This window comes from Coregonus clupeaformis, unplaced genomic scaffold (genome assembly GCF_020615455.1).
Source record: "Coregonus clupeaformis isolate EN_2021a unplaced genomic scaffold, ASM2061545v1 scaf0330, whole genome shotgun sequence".
Lineage (NCBI taxonomy): Eukaryota > Metazoa > Chordata > Actinopteri > Salmoniformes > Salmonidae > Coregonus > Coregonus clupeaformis.
In genome coordinates this window covers 115401-136832 of record NW_025533785.1, presented here as the reverse complement: position 1 = coordinate 136832, position 21432 = coordinate 115401, and the positions used below count along the sequence as shown (strand labels likewise).

General features: G+C 41.8%; 1 protein-coding gene and 1 pseudogene across 3 annotated transcripts; both read right to left on the bottom strand.

Moving 5' to 3' along the window:
* Positions 1–5073: 5073 nt before the first annotated feature.
* Positions 5074–7361, bottom strand: LOC121558761 (annotated as a pseudogene).
* A 313-nt stretch (positions 7362–7674) lies between these two features.
* LOC123484484 (probable cysteine--tRNA ligase, mitochondrial) lies at positions 7675–17356 on the bottom strand. Of its 3 annotated transcripts, none has more exons than XR_006658548.1 (4): positions 17332–17356; positions 13342–13441; positions 11519–11737; positions 7675–8270 (listed from the first exon to the last, which is right to left on the bottom strand). XR_006658548.1 is itself a non-coding variant. In XM_045214873.1 (4 exons), the coding sequence occupies exons 1-4, from the start codon at positions 14006–14008 to the stop codon at positions 8202–8204; spliced, it is 399 nt and encodes a 132-aa protein (XP_045070808.1). In that variant the 5' UTR covers positions 14009–14123; the 3' UTR covers positions 7675–8201. The 3 variants fall into 3 exon arrangements, 1 of the variants encoding a protein (XP_045070808.1); XM_045214873.1 differs by lacking the exon at positions 17332–17356 and adding an exon at positions 13998–14123; XR_006658549.1 differs by lacking the exons at positions 13342–13441; positions 17332–17356 and adding an exon at positions 12476–12559.
* Between the last annotated feature and the right edge of the window lie 4076 nt (positions 17357–21432).

The window sequence follows — 21432 nt, the reverse complement described above, 5'->3', positions numbered from 1 at the left end:
CGTACACAGAAACACACAGGCACACACGCACACACACACACACACACACACACACACACACACACAACACACACAATTCTAAAGCAATCTCAAATAGCCAACAATTGATAAATAAACCTCTTTTATATCTCCAGTTCTCCATTCAATACCACAAATACAGAGAGCTGCCTATATGCCGGGCTTCCCCTTTCCATCCTCCCAATTAGCCTGCTGCTGTATGCTGCTTCTCTCCCTGGGGGTTGATGGTGAAGCGTTCGTGACAGAGATCGGCTTGGAGGGTAGAAACCACAGAGGGGGTGAGAGGGGGAGGGTGGGTTGAGGGGGTTGTTGTTTGGGGGTAAGGTTAGGAGATCCATGGGGGAGCTGTCGAGGGGCATATGCTAAGTGAGGACTGAGCACGCAAAATCCAAATATTTCCGAATGTACATTCTGTTGTTTGTGTGGTTCTCGTCTTATGTATTTATTTCGGGGAAATGTGTTTCTCAGAGTGCTAAATTTTACATTTTTGCATGCATATTTTTGCATACATATTTCTGCATATACTGATATCTTATGACTAGACACATTTCTGTGCATGTTATCCCATTTCTGGTGAGGGTCACGGATTACCAGAGAAGATCAGCTCACTCTCAACTCTACTGATTGTCAAACTTGCACAGCAATCAAGATCCAACGACACAGAGAACCATGAGATCTCAAATTACTAGACACCAAAGAAGAACCAAATAATAAATATCCAATTCATCCCGTACTGTAAGCCTTAAGCACCAACCATCTAATTTTAAGGCATCCACAATGATTTGGGAGGAGAGTTTTATGGGTGAGGGTGACCGAACTAACCTCTGTTAGGCTTAGGGGCTGAAACCCTACCTAGATCTACGGACCAGGGGGGAAGGGGGGAGAAGGAAAGTATCCTTCAGGGTGGTGGCTTCTGGCTGCCAGGATGCCAGGTCCACACCAGCAGAGGCTTTGGCCGGGGCCCAGGTAAACAAGTGCCCGGGCAACAATGGCCCTGCTAGCAGGTCATACTTACGGGGTCAGTCCGGACACCGAATCTCGGCTTCGTTTAAGGCGAAGTCCTACTAAGTTATCATCAATGTCAGTAATCGCGAGCGTTAACGAGACAAAAGTTTAACCCCTTGTGCTTAAATCATATAATCTGAGGATACTGACCCCTCATTCATCCATATGGTGCCCGAACATAGTGCCAGTGTGGGGTGAGCAAATCCACACTGTGATCAGAACAAGGGACTTCACCCAGAGAGAGAGCAGAGAGAGGGCGTCAAGGGGGTGGCCATTTGACACAAGTCCATGGGGACCCTACTGACATAATTTGGTTTGAAGGGGACCCTTGACCAAGCGTAGTCGAAGATCTGTTTGTGTTGCCTTGCCAACTCCTATGGTCATTGTGACACCAAACATATCTGGGACCATGCTACTCTTGGGCCATTTCGCTCTGTATAATCCTACTGAGGAATTATGGGCCAGTGCTAGACACTTGACCCCTGACCATAACTCTCCTCTTCCTGCAAACCTGGGATTGGTCTATGAGGGAGGAGGGGGTATACAGAAGATAGCCCTATTTGGTAAAAGACCAAGTCCAAGAACAGCTCAAATAAGCAAAGTCCATCATTACTTTAAGACATGAAGGTCAGTCAATACGGAACATTTCAAGAACTTTGAACGTTTCTTCAAGTGCAGTCGCAAAAAACCATCAACGCTATGATAAAACTGGCTCTCATGAGGACCATCACAGGAATGGAAGACCCAGAGTTACCTCTGCTGCAGAGGATAAGTGCATTAGAGTTACCAGCCTCAGAAACTGCAGCACAAATAAATGCTTCACAGAGTTCAAGTAACAGACACATCTCAACATCAACTGTTCAGAGGAGACTGAGTGAATCAGGCCTTCATGGTCGAATTTCTGCAAAGAAACCTCTACTAAAGGACACCAATAAGAAGAAGAGTCTTGCTGGGGCCAAGAAACACGAGCAATGGATATTAGACCGGTGGAAATCTGTCCTTTGGTCTAATGAGTCCAAATTTGAGATTTTGGTTCCAACCGCCATTGCTTTGTGAGGCGCGGTGTGGGTGAACGGATGATCTCCGCATGTGTATTTCCCACCGTAAAGCATGGAGGAGGTGTTATGGTGTGGGGGGTGCTTTGCTGGTGACATTGTCTGTGATTTATTTAGAATTCAAGTCACACTTAACCAGCATGGCTACCACAGCATTCTGCAGTGATACGCCATCCCATCTGGTTTGGGCTTAGTGGGACTATCATTTGTTTTTCAACAGGACAATGACCCAACACACCTTCAGGCTGTGTAAGGGCTATTTTACCAAGAAGGAGAGTGATGGAGTGCTGCATCAGAAGACATGGCCTCCACAATCCCCCGACATCAACCAAATTGAGATGGTTTGGGATGATGCTCGGACCGCAGAGTGAAGGAAAAGCAGCCAACAAGTGCTCAACATATGTGGGAAATTCCTTCAAGACTGTTGGAAAAGCATTCCAGGTGAAGCTGGTTGAGAGAATGCCAAGAGTGTGCAAAGCTGTCATCAAGGCAAAGGGTGGCTATTTGAAGAATTTCAAATATAACATATATTTTGATTTGTTGAACACTTTTTGGGTTACTACATGATTCCATATGTGTATTTCATAGTTTTGATGTCTTCACTATTATTCTACAATGTAGAAAATAGTAAAAATAAAGAAAACCCTGGAATTAGTAGGTGTGTCCAAACTTTTGACTGGTACTGTACATATTAACAAACATGATCACAAAATATAGTGTGCCATAGGCGCAGCATTGTTCATTAATTAACAAATAACATTGAGTTCATATTTCCTATTTTACCATTATGAGTTCTTAAATAACCAGTTATTTATTCAGGCAGCCATATGCATCAGATGGAATAGGAAGCTTATGATTGTGTAATACCCTGTATGTGAGGCTCAATCATTATTATAATTGAAATTACAATCTAAATGCCTTAAAAAACATGTAACACCGATTGCAAGGTGCAGCCTGTGTCCAAAACATGGAGTCTGGTCCATTCAATGTGATGGCCTTTAAAACGTTTGCGCCGTTATCCTTATGCACACTTGTTGCTCCTCATTCAGGTCCCAGGCATTCTCTCAACCCAAGAGCAATATTTTCTCCCGTGTGATCTCCGAGGAAGTAGCCTATGATGTTTGCAAACACCGACCGTTCAGTTGAAACACCTCATCAATGAAGTCTACTGTCAAACTAATGTACAGTAGGGCTCGGTTGTTTTCCTAGACCAAAGGTCTGTTGTAGTCTCATAGCTTAATTATCAACGTGTGAGCTCTGTTTGAACTTCTCCCTTAATTTTGTTTTACAGTGTTGGGATGGTGACTTGGGAGAAATATGTGCGAGATGGAATCTTGTATCTGTCCTGTCCAGCTTGTTTATCATCTTCTTGAAGCTGTCATTGCTGACTGTGTAAATAGGAACCATTTCTTTGGCTATGTGACATCCACTGAGTATACCAAACATTAGGAACACCTTCCTAATATTGAGTTGCACTCTCCCTTTTACCCTCAGAACAGCCTCAATTCATGGGGTCAAAAGTGTTCCACAGGGATGCTGGCCCATGTTGACTCCAATGCTTCCCACAGTTGTGTCAAGTTGGCTAGATGTCCTTTGGAGGTGGACCACTGTTGAGGCTGAAAAACCCAGCAGAGTTGCAGTTCTTGACACAACCGGTGCGTACTACCTACCATACCCTGTTCAAAGGCACTTAAATATTTTGTCTTGCCCAGTCACCCTCTGAATGGCACACATACACAATCCATGTCTCAATTGTCTCAAGGCTTAAAAATCCTCCTTTAGGAAAGGAAGACCCAGAGTTACCTCTGCTGCAGAGGATACGTTTAATAGCGTTAACTGCACCTCAGATTGCAGCCCAAATAAATGCTTCACAGTGTTGTTTGTTTTTGGTCCCAGTCCGCCCCAGATTGTCAGGTAGGGAGCTTAGTTTAATCGGCTCAAGACACTGAAACAAACACCATCATATCCATGGCACAGTTTTAGACAGACACTCGGCCACGTAAACCTCTTACTAGAACACTTGTTCCAATGTCTAAGGTGACAGGTGAGTAAAGTGGCCCCAATAACAAGTTACAGCCCTCGTTGGGATTCTGAACATATCAAAATGTTTACGTTCTAAATTCCCAGAGAATCAAAATGCTCTAAGAACATTATTGAGAAGCGTATGTGTGAAAATGTTGGTTAAATGAAGGACAGTAGTTTGAAATCTCATCAGTCACTCGGTCTCACCAGTACATTAATTCTGTTCTATTTCTTAATCAAGGTGGCAACAGAATGTCTTGGGGGTAAAGAGGATCTTTTGGTTCTTTGGCCATATTCTTAGTCCTCCATATTCAATGGGAGCTCACTAAAAACAGTCCCTACACTACCCCCTGGTGGTAGCATTCTACACCATTATGTAGAATAACAACATCGTGCCTTCAAAATTAAAAACCATGTTATTCACAGAAAGCTGAAATTCAATAACCATTATTGAGGTAGAATGTGTTTAATTTAGGCAGATTGTAAACAAAGATAAAGTTTTATAATGCTATTCTACGAATTTTGTCATGAGGCTAAGAGAATATGTGACATATACAGTTTTACATTTCCTGCAATTCTACACTTTTGCCATTGGGCAGAGATTATTTTTTGGTATTTTATAGCTCATCTCATTTTGTTCACATTTTGCCATGAGGATAAGAGAATTTTGTAGTTTTAAAGTTAATTTCCTACAATTCTACACATTTTGGTATCATAAGCAACAAAAACATGGGTTGGGGGCCCCGGGGCACGTGCCCAGAGTGCCTGTTTGGTCATCCGGCCGTGCTGAACAGTTGAGCTCACTTGATGAGGAATCCCTCTGTATTAAAGTAGAAACTATGTGGGTGTACATACGTGTGTGTGTGTGTGTGTCTGTGAAAACCAACCCCCAACCCCAAGGGGAGATTCTCAATTACATAGTCCTCGCTCCATCTCAAAACCTATTGGAGGAGATGGTCAGAGGGGAGGGACCTCTGGGGTAAACTTTCCCCAAGGTACAGATCTAGGATCAGTTTCCCCTCCCCCAATCCTAACCTTACCCATTTGTGGGGAAAATGCAAAATAGACCCAAGATCAGTGTCTTGGGGCAACTTCACCCTACTCCGTTCAGCAGCAGCCCCCCTTGGTCTGCTTGCTGGACACCGGCCCATAGTCCTCCAGGTCTACGGTGGGTGAGGCCTCGCTCTCCGACCTCATCCTCAGGATGGACGGCAGCACCATGTCGAACAGCGTCTCGAATAACACGTCCACGTTGGCACCCGTCTTGGCGCTCGTCTCAAAGCACATCTTCTCTGCAGGTGGCCAAGAACGCTCATCCAGCACCTTGTACCGGAGGATACGCTGGTAGAGTGCCACGGCGTCCTCCTTTCGAACCTCTCGGTTGGCCACGGGGGAGCCCGTAGTGGGGGAGACTGGAGGGGTGAGGTGGCAGGTATAGTGCGGTTTGTGGATGGGGCAACCCCCCTCATAGTCTTCTTCTTCATTGGGGGTCCAGTAAGGTCAGCCTTGTTACCCACCACGGCGTAGATGCAGTCATGATTGGCCGTGTCGGTGAGAGACAGGAAGCGCTCCTCCAGCTCGGCCAGGCTCTGCCAGTTGGTCACGTCGTAGGTGAGGATGACAGCGGACGCGCCCGGCAGTACATGGAGCCGAGCCCGTGGAACTGCTCCCGACCTGGTAGTGAAACATTAAGCATGTTTAGATGGTTACATAGTGTAATGAAACAAGAAGGGAGATTATGCTTGTCCAAGGTGGTCTGCGAACCCTCAACCCTTCTGGTCGAAAGACCTGCACGCTGTCAACTGCTCCAAGACACCGATCTCCCTTGGGGGAGTCAATATACGTGTTTATGAACGCAGGGTCACTCTACAATACAGTAAGAACAGACATAAACCAACAGAGATATACACATGGGCAGACATAAACTTTTACCATATATACCCATTTTCATTATGCTGTAGGTATTCCACACACAAAAGCTACTGATTGCTGTATTGAATGGAAAAATCCAGTTTGGGATTGAGGAGCAGGGTCTAGTGAGGTTTGTCACTCAAGATAAGAGAAGGTTATCTTCAGTGTAGCTCTGTATGCAAAGTAGGCCTAACTACTATGTCAAGCACTAACCACCCCCCACTGAAAACAAATCCCCCCCAAAATTAGACATAAAATAAAAGTTCCAAAAATATTTTCTTGAAACCCTACTGTGAATTTGGAAAATATATATTGAAGCTTGGTTCTGTCAACAAATATGATGTGTATAGCCTAATTTATTGCAATTAGTCTGCCTGTGCATTTAAAAATGCAAAATAAAGGTAGAAATTCACACTGCACTTTCCCCATGTGCAATACTAGTAATGAAAATAGAAATAATAGATTTTATCATAAAAAATACCTACCTGCGGTGTCCCAAAGCGATATGTTGTAGGGTCCCCACTGCTTTAAGTAGAACGCACCGCCGACAGTACTAATGGTATCACTTAACTTTTTATCCATGTACCTGTGTAACAGGGAGGTCTTTCCAACGTTCATGTCCCCCAATATAACCAGTTTCACGTCGGGCCTCCTCGCCCTTTTCGTTTCAGGCATGGTTCTTTTCATTCTCTGTCTGGTTACCCGAACAGGCGACAATATCTCAAAAGTGCAATTGACTTTCATTAAAAACGTGTTTAATAAAATTGTCAGAACGCAAATTAAGCTTCACTACCGTTACAGTCTGTCATGTGGCCTTCGGTTTTGACATGCATAGAACATGTGTAGGTCTAAAGCGAATGAATGCATAGGATTGACCAAACCAACCGTGAGTCAACTTCTACCCATTTAGCATCCCCCGCAGAATAAAAGGCATATGACTCGTTTCTACATGAACGGATATATCAATGAAATTGTGACACAGCTTGCTCAATGCTCAGAGTTCACTCAGAAAATGACGACTGGGGAAACTTGTGCGAAAGACTGCTGGACGTTTTATAGTATCTGGCCAACGAGCATGCAGGATCAATCAATCAAATAACTGAGATTTGATTGGAAAATGTAAATGTACTCCACCAAGCCAAAAAGGGTTTTCCGTTTATATATGCATGTGTGTATATTTTAGTCTTGTGACCTTTATTTTATAACAATTAATAAAATGAGAAATGTAATCACAAAGGTTGGCATCCTTTTACTTCTATATTTCCACCCCCTCTAATTATGAAATCAGTAGCAAATTGTATAATGTAGCAACAACAGAAAGACAAATACTGAACAAACATAGCAGGCAAAAGCCATCATTCCGGGCACCTATGGTAGAGAAATGAACATTCAATTATCTGGCAAAAGCTTTGGTGGACATAACTGTAGTCAGCATGCCAATTACACACTCCCTCAAAACTCGCACATTTTAAAGTGGCCTTTTGTCCCCAGCACAAGGTGCACCTGTGTAATAACCATGCTGTTTAATCAGCCTCTTGATACGCCAACCCTGTCAAGCGGATAGATTATCTTGGCAAAGGTGAAATGCTCACTAACAGGGATGCAAACAAATTTGTGCACAACATTTTTAGAGCAAATAAGCCTTTTGTGCGTATGGAATTTTTCTTGAATTTTCTTCTTCAGCTCATGAAACATGGGACCAACACTTTACATGTTGCGTTTATATATATATTTTGTGTGTAATAATTTAAATGGCATTTTGCACAGGAATAATGTGACAATTCTGATTTAAAAATATGTACATATTTGATAGTCATTCCCCTGAAATACATTGTACTTTGAATCAAATAGCTTAAGGTGAAAAATATTTTACATGAACACAATAGTTAACACACAATTCTATCAAGAACTTTCTGCAGACCTCAGTATCATTTATGATGACTTGAATGTCCATTTAAGAAAACAATGTGATCGTATCATATCCATTGCCAGTGTCATAGTCCAACCTGCCCTATGACTGAAACTCCATTATACCAATCCTTCCAAAGTCTTGAGTAAATCGTCAACAACATAATAGCAGCTCCAACCGACAATTCCATGTCTCTCAGTCTTTGTGGTAGTCCTCAATCTTCATCCAAACCAGGACATACAAAATTCGAAATCTAAGCACATTCTGTTCGCAATTCTGTTCTACTTTTCCTTGTCCTGGCCAGCTGACCTCTTCTGAGAAATCTCCCACGTGGAGTTGGGGCCTCTGTCCTGAATCCAGAAAAAAGAACAATTTGAGTAATATGATGAAGGAATGTCACCCAGTTAGACCTCTTCATACTACAAACACTCACGTCTTCCAAGCAAGCTATAACAGTATGGTTTATTTTGCAATATCAGTACATAGCTAAATATGTTAATTTAATGTATAATAAGGCTTTATTAGATGAATGTGCTTCATTGATGCAGGATGTATTTTTGGACACTAGATGGCATAAAGTATCCAAGTGTTTAAATGTTTTACATTTTAGTAATTTAGCAGACGCTCTTATCCAGAGCGACTTACAGGAGCAATTAGGGTTAAGTGCCTTTCTCAAGGGCACAGACAGATTTTTCACCTAGTCGGCTCGGGGATTAGAACCAGCGACCTTTCGGTTACTGGCACAATGCTCTTAACCACTAAACTACCTCCCGCCCACTACTTGGGTTAGTTTTATCCTATGCTGCAACCTTTGAGGAAAAATATTTCAAGTGTTAAATGTTTTGTTTTTTTCAATCAAATATTACTTGCCTAAAGGAACTCTGACTATTAAATGCTCCTTTTTTTACGAGCATGGCCATATTTCTATTACAGCATATTGGATGATTGTCATTCACATTCCATTCAAACAGCTCAATGTAACATCGATAGGTTTAGGCTACAACATGATACTCAAATTTGCCTTATACCCATCATGAGGTTGCTACAACCTAGCCTTCGGAAAACATTCAGACCCCTTGACTTTTTCCATATTTTGTTACGTTACAGCCTTATTAAAAAAAAAAAGAATAACATCCTCAGCAATCTACACACAATACCCCATAATGACAAAGCGAAAACCGGTTTTTAGACATTTTTGCAAATGTATTACAAATAAAAAAAGATACCTTATTTGCATAAGTATTCAGACCCTTTGCTATGAGACTCGAAATTGAGCTCATCTGGTTTCCATTGATCATCCTTGAGATGTTTCTAGAACTTGATTGGAGTCCACCTGTGGTAAATTCAATTGATTGGACATGATTTGGAAAGGCACACACCTGCCTATATAAAGGCCCCACAGTTGACAGTGCATGTCAGAGCAAAAACCTAGCCATGAGGTCGAAGGAATTGTCCGTAGAGCTCCGAGACAGGATTTTGTTGAGTCACAGATCTGGGGAAGGGTACAAAAAAATTTATGCAGCAATGAAGGTCCCCAAGAACACAGTGGCCTCCATTCTTAAATGGAAGAAGTCTGGAACCGCCAAGACTATTCCTAGAGCTGGCCGTCTGGCCAAACTGAGCAATTGGGGGAGGAGGGCCTTAGTCAGGGAGGTGACCAAGAACCTGATGGTCACTCTGACAGAGCTCTAGAGTTCCTCTGTGGAGATGGGAGAACCTTCCAGAAGGATAACCATCTCTGCAGCACTCCACCAATCAGGCGTTTATGGTAGAGTGACCAGACAGAAGCCACTCCTCAGTAAAAGGCACATGACAGCCCGCTTGGAGTTTGCCAAAGGCACCTAAAGACTCTCAGACCATGAGAAATAAGATTGAACTCTTTGGGCTGAATGCCAAGCGTCAGGTCTGGAGGAAACCTGGCACCATCCCTACGGTGAAGCATGGTGGTGGCAGCATCATGCTGTGGGGATGTTTTTCAGGGGCATGGACTGGTAGACTAGTCAGGATCGACGCAAAAGATGAACGGAGCAAAGTACAGAGAGATCCTTGATGAAAACCTGCTCCAAAGCTGCTCAGGACCTCAGACTGGGGCGAAGAACAAGTCTCTGAATGTCCTTGAGTGGCCCAGCAAGAGCCCGGACTTGAACCCGATGTAACATCTCTGGAGAGACCTGAAAATAGCTGTGCAGCGACGCTCCCCATCCAACCTGACAGAGCTTGAGAGGATCTGCAGAGAAGAATGGGAGAAACTCCCCAAATACAGGTGTGCCAAGCTTCTAGCATCATACCCAAGAAGACTCGAAGCTGTAATCGCTGCCATAGGTACTTCAACAAAGGACTGAGTAAAGGGTCTGAATACTTATTTAAATGCAAACATTTCTAAAAACCTGTTTTTGCTTTGTCATTATGGGGTATTGTGTGTAAATTGATGAGGGAAAAAAACAATTTAATCAATTTTAGAATAAGGCTGTAACCTAACAAAGTGTGGAAAAAGTCAAGGGGTCTGAATACTTTCCGAAGGTACTGTATGTAAGTTTATAACGTATTAACGTAGGTGCATAGGAGGTTGAGCGACAAAGGTGACAGTGACACATTCAATAATGTATCGCACACTCTTGCCTGCACCTAGCTGATCTAGGTTGTAATCATTAGTCCAAACAGTTGTTCCGTTTTGCAACCAAAACAAGAGTTTATTGTCGGTCGGTCTTTACTTACGTTTAAGAAATGTTTTGCAACAGAATCGGCAGAACGAATACACCCCGATCACCCACACACACTTCACTTTCATAGCAGCCACATACAAACAGCATCATCACTTTGCTCGATGTATAATTCCTTCTCGCATCTATGAGCTCTCCTTCTCTCACCTTTCCTCTTTGCTTGTGGACTTCAGTGCACAACAGCTGTCTGTGACACAGCAAAAAAAACTCCAAGACAAACTTTCATAACATACCCGCTAACCGCTACATCATTGTCACCATATTAGCTAATGTCAGTCAACATAGCTACTAGAAGTAACACGTTAGTAAACCCGCTACAATCACGCAGTACAGTAAGCTTGGGCGTTATCTAGATTTCCATTCCGGGATTTACGTTATCACAAGCTTAGCATGCAAGGGGGCGCTAAAAATGCAAAAAGAACATTGGGCGTCTATTACCAAAATGCTAACAAAATTAGCACAATTTCTCTTGTTCACTTTCGCTTGTAAATGTCCACACTTCTTTGATTGGTAGGATAACATGTCAGTTCATGTTGCAAGAGCTCTGATATGTCGTCATAATTACTGTGTAAGTCTATGGAAGGGGGTGAGAACCATGAGCCTCCTAGGTTTTGTATTGAAGTCAATGTACCCAGAGGAGGACTGAAAATAGCTGTCCTCCGGCTACACCATGGTGCTACCCGAGAGAGTGCTGTTGAGGCTACTGTAGACCTTAATTGCAAAACAGTGTGTTTTAATCAGCTATTTGGTGTAAATATATTTAGTATAGTTTTATCTAAAAAGGATAACTTTCTTAATGTTTCACTATTTTTATGAAATTCACTGAGTAGGATGGTCTTCCTCCTTTGAGGAGCCTCCACCGACCTACACACACTAACCCTTATGTGCACTCCCAAAGGTGCAAGGTCTTTCCGCAGGGTGTCGCAGGCCTTGAGTAGGGGTAACCTTTCTGAGCGTGGTCTTTGACTGGCAGGGACGGGCTCTCCAGGGGGCGTGTCTTCCACGGACAAAGCGAAGGCCCGCACGTCGCTACGGAAACGAGCCAACTGCTCCACCACGTTCTCTAGGGTCCCCGAAGAATCTACAGAATGAGCCTCCTGAAGATGAAGAGAAGTGAGATATGGGAACAAGTAAACCAGTTAGGGTTATGGTCCCTTATGGCTCAGTTGGTCATGCATGGCGGTTGCAACGCCAGGGTTGTGGCTTGGATTCCCACGGGGGACCAGTATGAAAATGTATGCTCTGGATAAAAGCGTCTGCTAAATGACTAAAGTATGTCAAAAGTAACGTAAAATGGTTATAATTAACCTGATTTTAGGCCCATAATAGGTGCCATTTTAACCACAGAAGAAAAGTGTCACTTGCATCAAAAAGACAACATACTACCCCATACTACCAATAGAGCTGGCATTTACTTCAATGAGATGGTGGCAATCGTTTATGGACATTTACCATTAAAATGGTGCAGACACACAATGTACACAATCATATGTTGCACTGAAATAAGGCCGGATTCAATCCAATCAAGTGGTAGATCCGCGTAATAGTGCTTCTTGATATTTAACCTCTAGGGAATCGAATCGACGGTTGTTGCTCAATATGCGATATGTGACTAAAATGGTGTTGTAAACAACAGCCAACTTTCCAGGACATATAAATATCTTATATGGGCAGAAAGCTTAAATTCTTGTTAATCTAACTGCAGTGTCCAATTTACAGTAGCTATTACAGCTAAAAAGACCATGCTATTGTTTGAGGATAGTGCACAACAACAAAACACTTATCACGGCAACTGGTTTGGTACATTCACCTCTGAAGGTAAATAATGTACTTACATTCAGTAATCTTGCTCTGATTTGTCATCCTGAGGGTCCCAGAGATAGAAATGTAGTGTAATTTTGTTTGACTCCACACCCACCCCGCCCGGCCATCTAGATGTGTGAAGGTTAGTGTCTTTTCTGTAGGGAAGCTAAATGATCCATCATTTATGACATTCCTTGGAGTGTGCAAAGTTACATTTTGTATTACCATAGCATTTTTTGTATGTTCTCTATAGTTATGTACTTGAAAACCAATTCGGCACATTTGGGAAAAACTCCTGGCAGACTTCATACAAAATATTGTGTAGTGATGTAATTATTCACTGGATCAGTCTGAAACTTTGCACACACACTGCTGCCATCTGTTGGACAACATCTCAATTACATCTAGAATCCTACATCACTGTCTGGCCTTTCTATTGCATTTCAAAGATGAAAAAAAAAGTGTTTTTGTTTGTATTATCTTTTACCAGATCTAATGTGTGTGTTATATTCTCCTACATTAAATTTCACATTTCCACAAACTTCAAAGTGTTTCATTTCAAATGATATCAAGGATATGCATATCCTTGCTTCAGGTCCTAAGCTACAGGCAGTTAGATTTGTGTATGTCATTTTAGCCGAAAATTGAAAAAAAGGGTCCGATCCTTAAGAGGTTTTAAAGTCGATTTCTGATTGAGCCGACATATGCAGCGTTTACTGTGAATACAGTCTCCGCGAACGAGGGAACATTGCCTATAAAAAGGTGCAAAGCCCGATCGGATTGAACCCCGGCCTTGGTGCTGCGCTGAGTATTTGAGGTGATACACTCCTATTGTGTTGTCATGGTGTTGTCATAATGTCAGTCAGCTATGTGTTAACTATGAACTTTAATCTCTGACCTTTCTGTCTAGCAGGTCGACCCCCCAGGACCTCAAAGGTTTCCCTGATGTAGGCGAGGATGGCCCCAAACACAGCTGGGGTCCTTGGTGATCCGTCAGGCTAATCCAGACAAGGCACAATAAGGAACAATGAACCACCATACAGTACAAGCCATCCCCTTATGAAACACAGGAAAATCTCCATGAGAAATTGTGTCATCTTTTATCAATTCAATGCAATGTGTGAAGGTATGACTAGGGCTGTTGCGGTGACCGTATTACCGCCACACTGGCGGTCACGAGTCATGAAGGCTGTCAAATTCCACGTGACCGTTTAGTCACGGTAATTAGGCTTCTCCAAGCTATGATGCTGCTGATGGTCATTAGTAGCCTACCAAACTTGCTAACTGCCTGGTACTCAGCACGCTATCGTCCCTCTAATCACTCTGACATCAATACAAATGTATTCGAAAATCTAATCAAATACTTAATGAGAGCCCATGAGCTCATGTTGCGCAACATTTCAGTAGGCTATGCAACTGCGCGAGAAAACAGTGTGTTGGCCTCTACTAAAAAGAGGAGGATCAGCTTTCTATAGGCTAGGCCTACTATATTTATTTTTCAACTTTCCTAATATTAAGCACATTGCGTATATTTACAACAGGAGTATAGCCTACCTGGCTGGCATGAAAATAAACCACGGGGAAAAGCGTCCTCCATTCGCTATTTAAGTGCATAGATTACATGTTTTTTTCCCGCTGCCCGTTTCGATTCAGGGGTATGATAATGGTCCATTCTAAATCAAAACAAATTTCACACATATTATTTAGTATACGTAAAGACATGATTAAATCAAGAATAGTCTGATGGGTGGCAATATTAGCCTATCACTTGTGAATGATGCCCAGCATAAGAAACAATGCCTTTTTTTTCTCTCTCGACTTTTTCAAATCATAGTCTAGCCCATAGGCCTATATGTTTTAATAAGGTTTATATCACAACTAAAGTGGCCAAATATTTTTTACTTTATTAAGCACATTAATCCGCTTTACAAGGGGTGTATTGCTTAACTGGCATACATAGACATCGCGTGAGTTTCAAGTTTGGGGAAGATAATATTCACCATAAAAATGCACCTTTATAATAAAAGCATTACATGCATAAATTGCGGTCACTTTTGATAATGGTGTTTTCCGCTAATGGAACATTCGCGCTTATAGCCTACTACCATGTGCGCATTGCTGCGCTTATAATGTGAAGAAATAGCCTAATAGTTTATTAACATTTTAAGCTAAACGTTCTGATCTGTTGCGTCAGCCACATTGCGTAAAAAATGTTTGGATTAATTTGGGATCTATAGCATCCCACAACTGTCCCAGACTATGTTTGGAATATTTATTTCTCGCACAGAATAGAATAGGTCGACCTTTGTACTATGGTGGATAGTAGATTGACAGGCCTACTCATCTTGTTGGCTGATGAAAAGTAAATGTGGACAGTACTTCCAATATCTTCAATATGCATTACAGCCACACAAATGGGGATGCCGCCGTGAACTTCTAGTTGCTTGTCAAATTGTGAATGGTGTAGTGTGTACAGCCTGCGCAAAAAACAAAGCAGAGCTCATGCCTTTCAAGCAACTTTTTTCAAATCATCAGAGTCGCATCATGCAGCCTTACAATGTATTAAAAATCAAAACATTTAGCCCAACGTTTGTAGAACAACTAAAATTACATTAATAACTCTAAATTAATCATATAGGAATACATACAGTGAGGGAAAAAAGTATTTGATCCCCTGCTGATTTTGTACGTTTGCCCACTGACAAAGACATAATCAGTCTATAATTTTAATGGCAGGTTTATTTGAACAGTGAGAGACAGAATAACAACAAAAAAATCCAGAAAAAGCGCATGTCAAAAAATGTTATAAATTGATTTGCATTTTAATGAGGGAAATAAGTTTTGACCCTCTCAATCAGAAAGATTTCTGGCTCCCAGGTATCTTTTATACAGGTAACGAGCTGAGATTAGGAGCACACTCTTAAAGGGAGTGCTCCTAATCTCACCTTGTTTCCTGTATAAAAGACACCTGTCCACAGAAGCAATCAATCAATCAGATTCCAAACTCTCCACCATGGCCAAGACCAAAGAGCTCTCCAAGGATGTCAGGGACAAGATTGTAGACCTACACAAGGCTGGAATGGGCTACAAGACCATCGCCAAGCAGCTTGGTGAGAAGGTAACAACAGTTGGTGCGATTATTCGCAAATGGAAGAAACACAAAATAACTGTCAATCTCCCTCTGCCTGGGCTCCATGCAAGATCTCACCTGGGGTTGCTGATCACGAGAACGGTGAGGAATCAGCCCAGAACTACAAGGGAGGATCTTGTCAATGATCTCAAGGCAGCTGGGACCATAGTCACCAAGAAAAAAATTGGTAACACACTACGCCGTAAAGGACTGAAATCCTGCAGCGCCCGACCCCCTGCTCAAGAAAGCACATATACAGGGCCGTCTGAAGTTTGCCAATAAACATCTGAATGATTCAGAGGAGAACTGGGTGAAAGTGATGTGGTCAGATGAGACCAAAATCGGCTCTTTGCCATCAACTCAACTCGCCGTGTTTGGAGGAGGAGGAATGCTGCCTATGATCCCAAGAACACCATCCCCACCTTCAAACATGGAGGTGGAAACATTTGCTTTGGGGGTGTTTTTCTGCTAAGGGGACAGGACAACTTCACCGCATCAATGGGACGTGGACGGGGCCATGTACCGTCAAATCTTGGGTGAGAACCTCCTTTCACCATTGAAAATGGGTCTGGATGGGTATTCCAGCATGACAATGACCCAAAACACACGGCCAAGGCAACAAAGGAGTGGCTCAAGAAGAAGCACATTAAGGTCCTGGAGTGGCCTAGCCAATCTCCAGACCTTAATCCCATAGAAAATCTGTGGAGGGGAGCTGAAGGTTCGAGGTTGCCAAACGTCTGCCTCGAAACCTTAATGACTTGGAGAAGATCTGCAAAGAGGGAGTGGGACAAAATCCCTCCTGAGATGTGTGCAAACCTGGTGGCCAACTACAAGAAATGTCTGACCTCTGTGATTGCCAACAAGGGTTTTGCCACCAAGTACTAAGTCATGTTTTGCAGAGGAGTCAAATACTTATTTCCCTCATTAAAATGCAAATCAATTTATAACATTTTTTACATGCATTTTTCTGTTTTTTTGTTATTGTTATTCTGTCTCTCACTGATCAAATAAACCTACCATTAAAATTGTAGACTGATCATGTCTTTGTCAGTGGGAAAACGTACAAAATCAGCAGGGGATCAAATACTTTTTCCCCCTCACTGTATTTCTTTGTTAACCGCTCAACACAGAACAGCCGCATGTGCGCACTCCCTCAAATCGTTTGGAGAAAATATCCTTTCTATTTTATTCAGCTTTGTTCAATTGTATTCTTCATACTATAAAATAATGCCACGGAATTCTAAGCAAATCTTGTCTGCTAAATGAACTAGTGTAGCCCATAGCCATTTGGCACTAGCCAGATCAGGACCTAACATAAGGACAACTCTGAGTATGCTATTCTGTTCTACTGAAATAGACACATTTCCTTCATATCATGCTTCTTTAGACCTGTATAAAATAAATAATGGATTTTTTGTGAAGGTGTAGGCTATATTACATACATTTATTATACTTTTTAAAATGTAGATGTTCCAAAGGTCACATCAGTGGCTTGTAGGCTATGTGTGGAAGCCAGGATATGCTAAATGTGTTTATGTTAATTAACGGTCAATTCCGTGAGACCGACAGTTATTTGCTTGACAATCCCGGCTGATGAAATTTCGTGACCGCCACAGCCCTAGGTATGACTTGTGATTATGTAACATCTTATTCAGGTTAGTTGTGTGATGACATGCTGAGATGTTGACTTTCTTCACCTGAACCTGTTCCTCGAGGTGCACGCTACGTTTGTCATGGTTCTCATCTTCGACAGGTTACCTTAGTGATTGGCTGAAGATGGCGGTTCCCATAGTAAACAAGGCTCATGATGGCATTGTCGCCCTCGGCGTATCAAAGTCATCTGCCAGTGCTCTGACGACGTTTGCTTTGGTTTCAGCTAACCTTGAAAACACAGACACCAGGGTTGGTAAGGTTTATTTCTTTCCTTCATGTAGAAAATAACTGTTCAACCCGACTAATGACAGTTAAACATCGATATACCCCCCTTGTGTCAAATATGCAAGCAAATATTCACCCTACAAAGGCATCATGAGAACAAAAATGGCAGTAGTGTCTCAATCAACTGAATTCATATGATTCTCCTGAAGCTTCCTGATGATTCCTGCACTAGAATAACTTGTGTGTGTTGTTATTCCGCTGTACTACACTCATATAAATATAATAGCAGAAAGGAGATATAGGCTCTACCTTTCCCATGGCGCCCCCTCCTGCACAGCCTGGCACTGTAGCTGGCCCCTCATGTAAGCCTGGGCATCTGGTGGGGGCAGTAATGGTTGCCAGGGACTCCGACCTTCGTTCAAGCTGCTCACTGTAGTCGTTGCTGTGAACAACAACAAAAATGACCCCAGCACAACATCTCTTGAGTAAAATTAAAACCATTTTACCATCATAAAAACAACCAAAAGGGTTCAGACCTGATCTGTATTTGGTCAGTAGGCAGAACATCCGAGTTCATTGGCGGAGTAAGATTCTAGAAATCCTACAAGTGAGGTTATCATGTTATTACCTCAATTGGAAAATGCACTTGTTATAAAACAATACCTTTTCTATAGTCAGCCTGAAACCATTTACTTATGTTTATTTATTTAAAATAATAATGTCTGTAGATCACACTTTACCTTTATCGTTATATATTATTCAAGACTTTGACATTTTCTCAGCACTTCCTTTTAGATGTAAATGTCCTGCATAAAAAAATAAAGTAAAAGTAGAAATGCAATATAATTGTCTCCTTTTGCCATTCTCCATCATTACCCATGAACTTAATTAAGCATCTTCCATGTAAAGTGGACAACACAGTCATGTTTATTATCTTTCCACTAAATAACTTCATAAAACTCTCCTTTTTCGTTTTTGCTACGGTGTGCCCTACTGAACCCCACCTCCGTGTCACAGACTGTGAGTCCTACCTGAGTGCAGAGTAGTTCCCCCACTGGCCACCTGGTGTAGCCTCACACTGGGCGATCTCATTCTCATGGTGAGGGGCCAATCGATGCCCCCCAGAGTGAATGTCCAGCTGACTTCCAAACACAGAGCTGGAGACCAGAGAGGTGAAAGTAAACCTTCAGAAACTGACCTATATGCATTCTCATATCTTTCGGTCCAAAGTGACGACACCAGGGGGATTATTTAACTCCATACAGTAACTCATACCTACATTACAGGGTATAATAAGATGCATATTCTTCCAGATAACACAAACCATCGTAGGTAGATATTTCTTGCTGTGACAGAGAATGTTAAAACAAAAGCAAAGACTTATAATGGCGTCCTAAAAATAGCCTGCTTCCAGATCTATCTGTCCGTCTTGCCAACTCCTGTGTCATTTTCATTGTGCAAGACAGCACAAACAGATCTGGGACTATACTAGACCTAAATGATAATATAGGGTTATTCTTCAATTAAGGGTTAGTAAAATGAGGTTGGCACCTGGCTGGTGGAGCATTCGGTGTGCCAGCCGGGTCTTCCCTTGCCCCAGGGAGACTCCCCAGGAGGGCCTCCTGCGGCTTGGATGCCTTCCACACAAAATCCCTCTTCCCTTTCTCTGTGTCCCCTAGGAAACAGTATTTAAAACTTAGTTCCTACCAAAAACATGTATCATCAGTCAATCATTGCCTTCCCTATGTTTTGAAAAACATACTTAACTGTAGTCTTCCAAACACAAAGGAAGTAAGAGTCACAGTATGACAAAAACATACCACACTGAAGTATTACCATACCAGGCTCTCCCTACATCTCCACACCCATAAGTTTGCCGTCGGTCCCCGATACCTGATATCAAATCGTCCCCTGCAGCAGAATAACACACAGAATTCATCCTCACTATTTGCAAACTGATCTTGGCTTGAGAAAGTACCAGCGAGCCGTATCAACAATACTTTTACATTCTTGTTTTTTGCATGCGTGTTCATTTCTGATGATGCCCTCGTCCCCGATTTGGTATATTCTCAGTACCCTCAAGTACCTGCAGGAGGAAAACTTATATAACAAACATGCATATCTTTGCCAACATATCAAATATACACTACCATTCAAAAGTTTGGTGTCACTTAGAAATGTCTTGTTTTCTAAAAAAAGCATTTTTTTTTCCATTAAAATAACATCAATTGATCAAATACAGTGTAGACTTGTTAATGTTTAAATGGCTATTTTAGCTGGAAGCGTTTGATTTTTAATGGAATATCTACATAGGCGTACAAAGCCGATTATCAGCAACCATCAGTCCTGTGTTCCAGTGTCCGTTGTGTTTGCTAATCCAAGTTATCATTTTAAAAGCCTAATTGATCATTAGAAAACCTTTTCAATTATGTTAGCATAGCTGAAAACTGTTGTGCTGATTAAATAAGCAATCAAATTGGCCTTCTTGAGACTAGTTGAGTATCTGGAGCATCAGCAATTGTGGGTTCGATTACAGGCTAAAAATGGCCAGAAACAAATAACTTTCTTCTGAAACTTCGTCATCTATTCTTGTTCTGAGAAATGAAGGCTACTCCATGCGAGAAATTGCCAAGAAAAAGAAGATCTCGTTACTCCCCCTCACAAACAGCCAAACTGGCTCTAACCAGAATGTGGGGGCCTCGGTCACAACTGAGCAAGAGGACAAATACTTAGAGTGTCTAGTTTGAGAAACAGGCCCCTCCGGTCCTCAACTGGCACTTCATTAAATAGTACCCGAAAACACCAGTCTCAACGTCAACAGTGAAGCGCTCCGGATGCTGTTCTAGGCAAGTTGCAAAAGAAAAAAGCCATATCTCAAACTGCCCATCCTTATTTTCTTTTTATTGGCCGAATCTGGATATATTTTTCTTTGCAACTCTCCTTCAACATCCCGAGTCTTCTTCCTGTTAAGTTGATTTCAGTTACCACCCTCCTTTTAAAGCTTCCAGTCTGTTATTCTAACTCAATCAGCATGACAGAGTATCTCCAGTCCGTCAACACTCACCGTGTTAACGAGAGAATGCGTGATGGCAGCTGGTCCTTTTGTGGCGGGGCTGAAATGCAGTGGAAATTTTTTTGGGGATTAAGTTCTTGGCAAAAGGACTTTGCAATTAATTGCAATTCATCTGATCACTCTTCATTACATTCTGGAGTATATGCAAATTGCCATCATCAAAACTGAGCAGCAGACTTTGTGAAAATTAGTATTTGTGTAATTCTCAAAACTTTTGACCACACTGTAGATATTCCTTTTTTTTTTTTTATCGTTTCCATCTACAATATCCATTTACAACATTAACATTGTCTACACTGTATTTCTGATCAATTTGATGTTCTTTTAATGACAAAAATTATGATTTTCTTTCAAAACAAGGTCAAGTGATCTCAAACTTTTGACTATTATTACATATTATTATGCATGTAAGTACTATATATACACACTTACAACTCAAATTTCTTCCCACAAATATTACATACTCCCACACCTTCAGCTCTGTCATTTTTGAATTCCTCCTCGTCATTCTGCCCAGACTGTAGAGATATGCTTTTCTGCAATTCATCAAAAATATAATCAAAATATGAAAAAATACATCAAAATCATCCTAACACATCTCAATTATAGGGGGCTGCATCGGAGGTATAATAACCTACCTCCAAAGCTCTTCCTGATGATTTTATCATCGATGTCAGTAATGACCATGACATGGATGACATTGATGCCAAAGACCCTGGATAAACCCTCTGATTTCACTCACTAGGAGCTATGAGCAGAGAAAAAGTTCCGTTTCTATAGCAAAATCATCTTATACTTTCATTTTTTATCATTGAAAAATACTTTGAGAGTGGGTTGCCATGTGCCCCAGGTGAGCATGGTCATAGACAGTGGGTCCACAGCTATACCTGCAGTGACAGTACAAATAG

Excerpts from the sequence above, each read along its gene's own strand:
- LOC123484484 (XM_045214873.1), bottom strand. Across the intron at positions 11,738-13,341 it reads TCGACCTGCTAGACAGAAAG|GAGGCTCATTCTGTAGATTC; the intron begins GTCAGAGATTAA and ends CTTCATCTTCAG. Across the intron at positions 8,271-11,518 it reads CTTTGGGAGTGCACATAAGG|GACAGAGGCCCCAACTCCAC; the intron begins GTTAGTGTGTGT and ends TTCTGGATTCAG.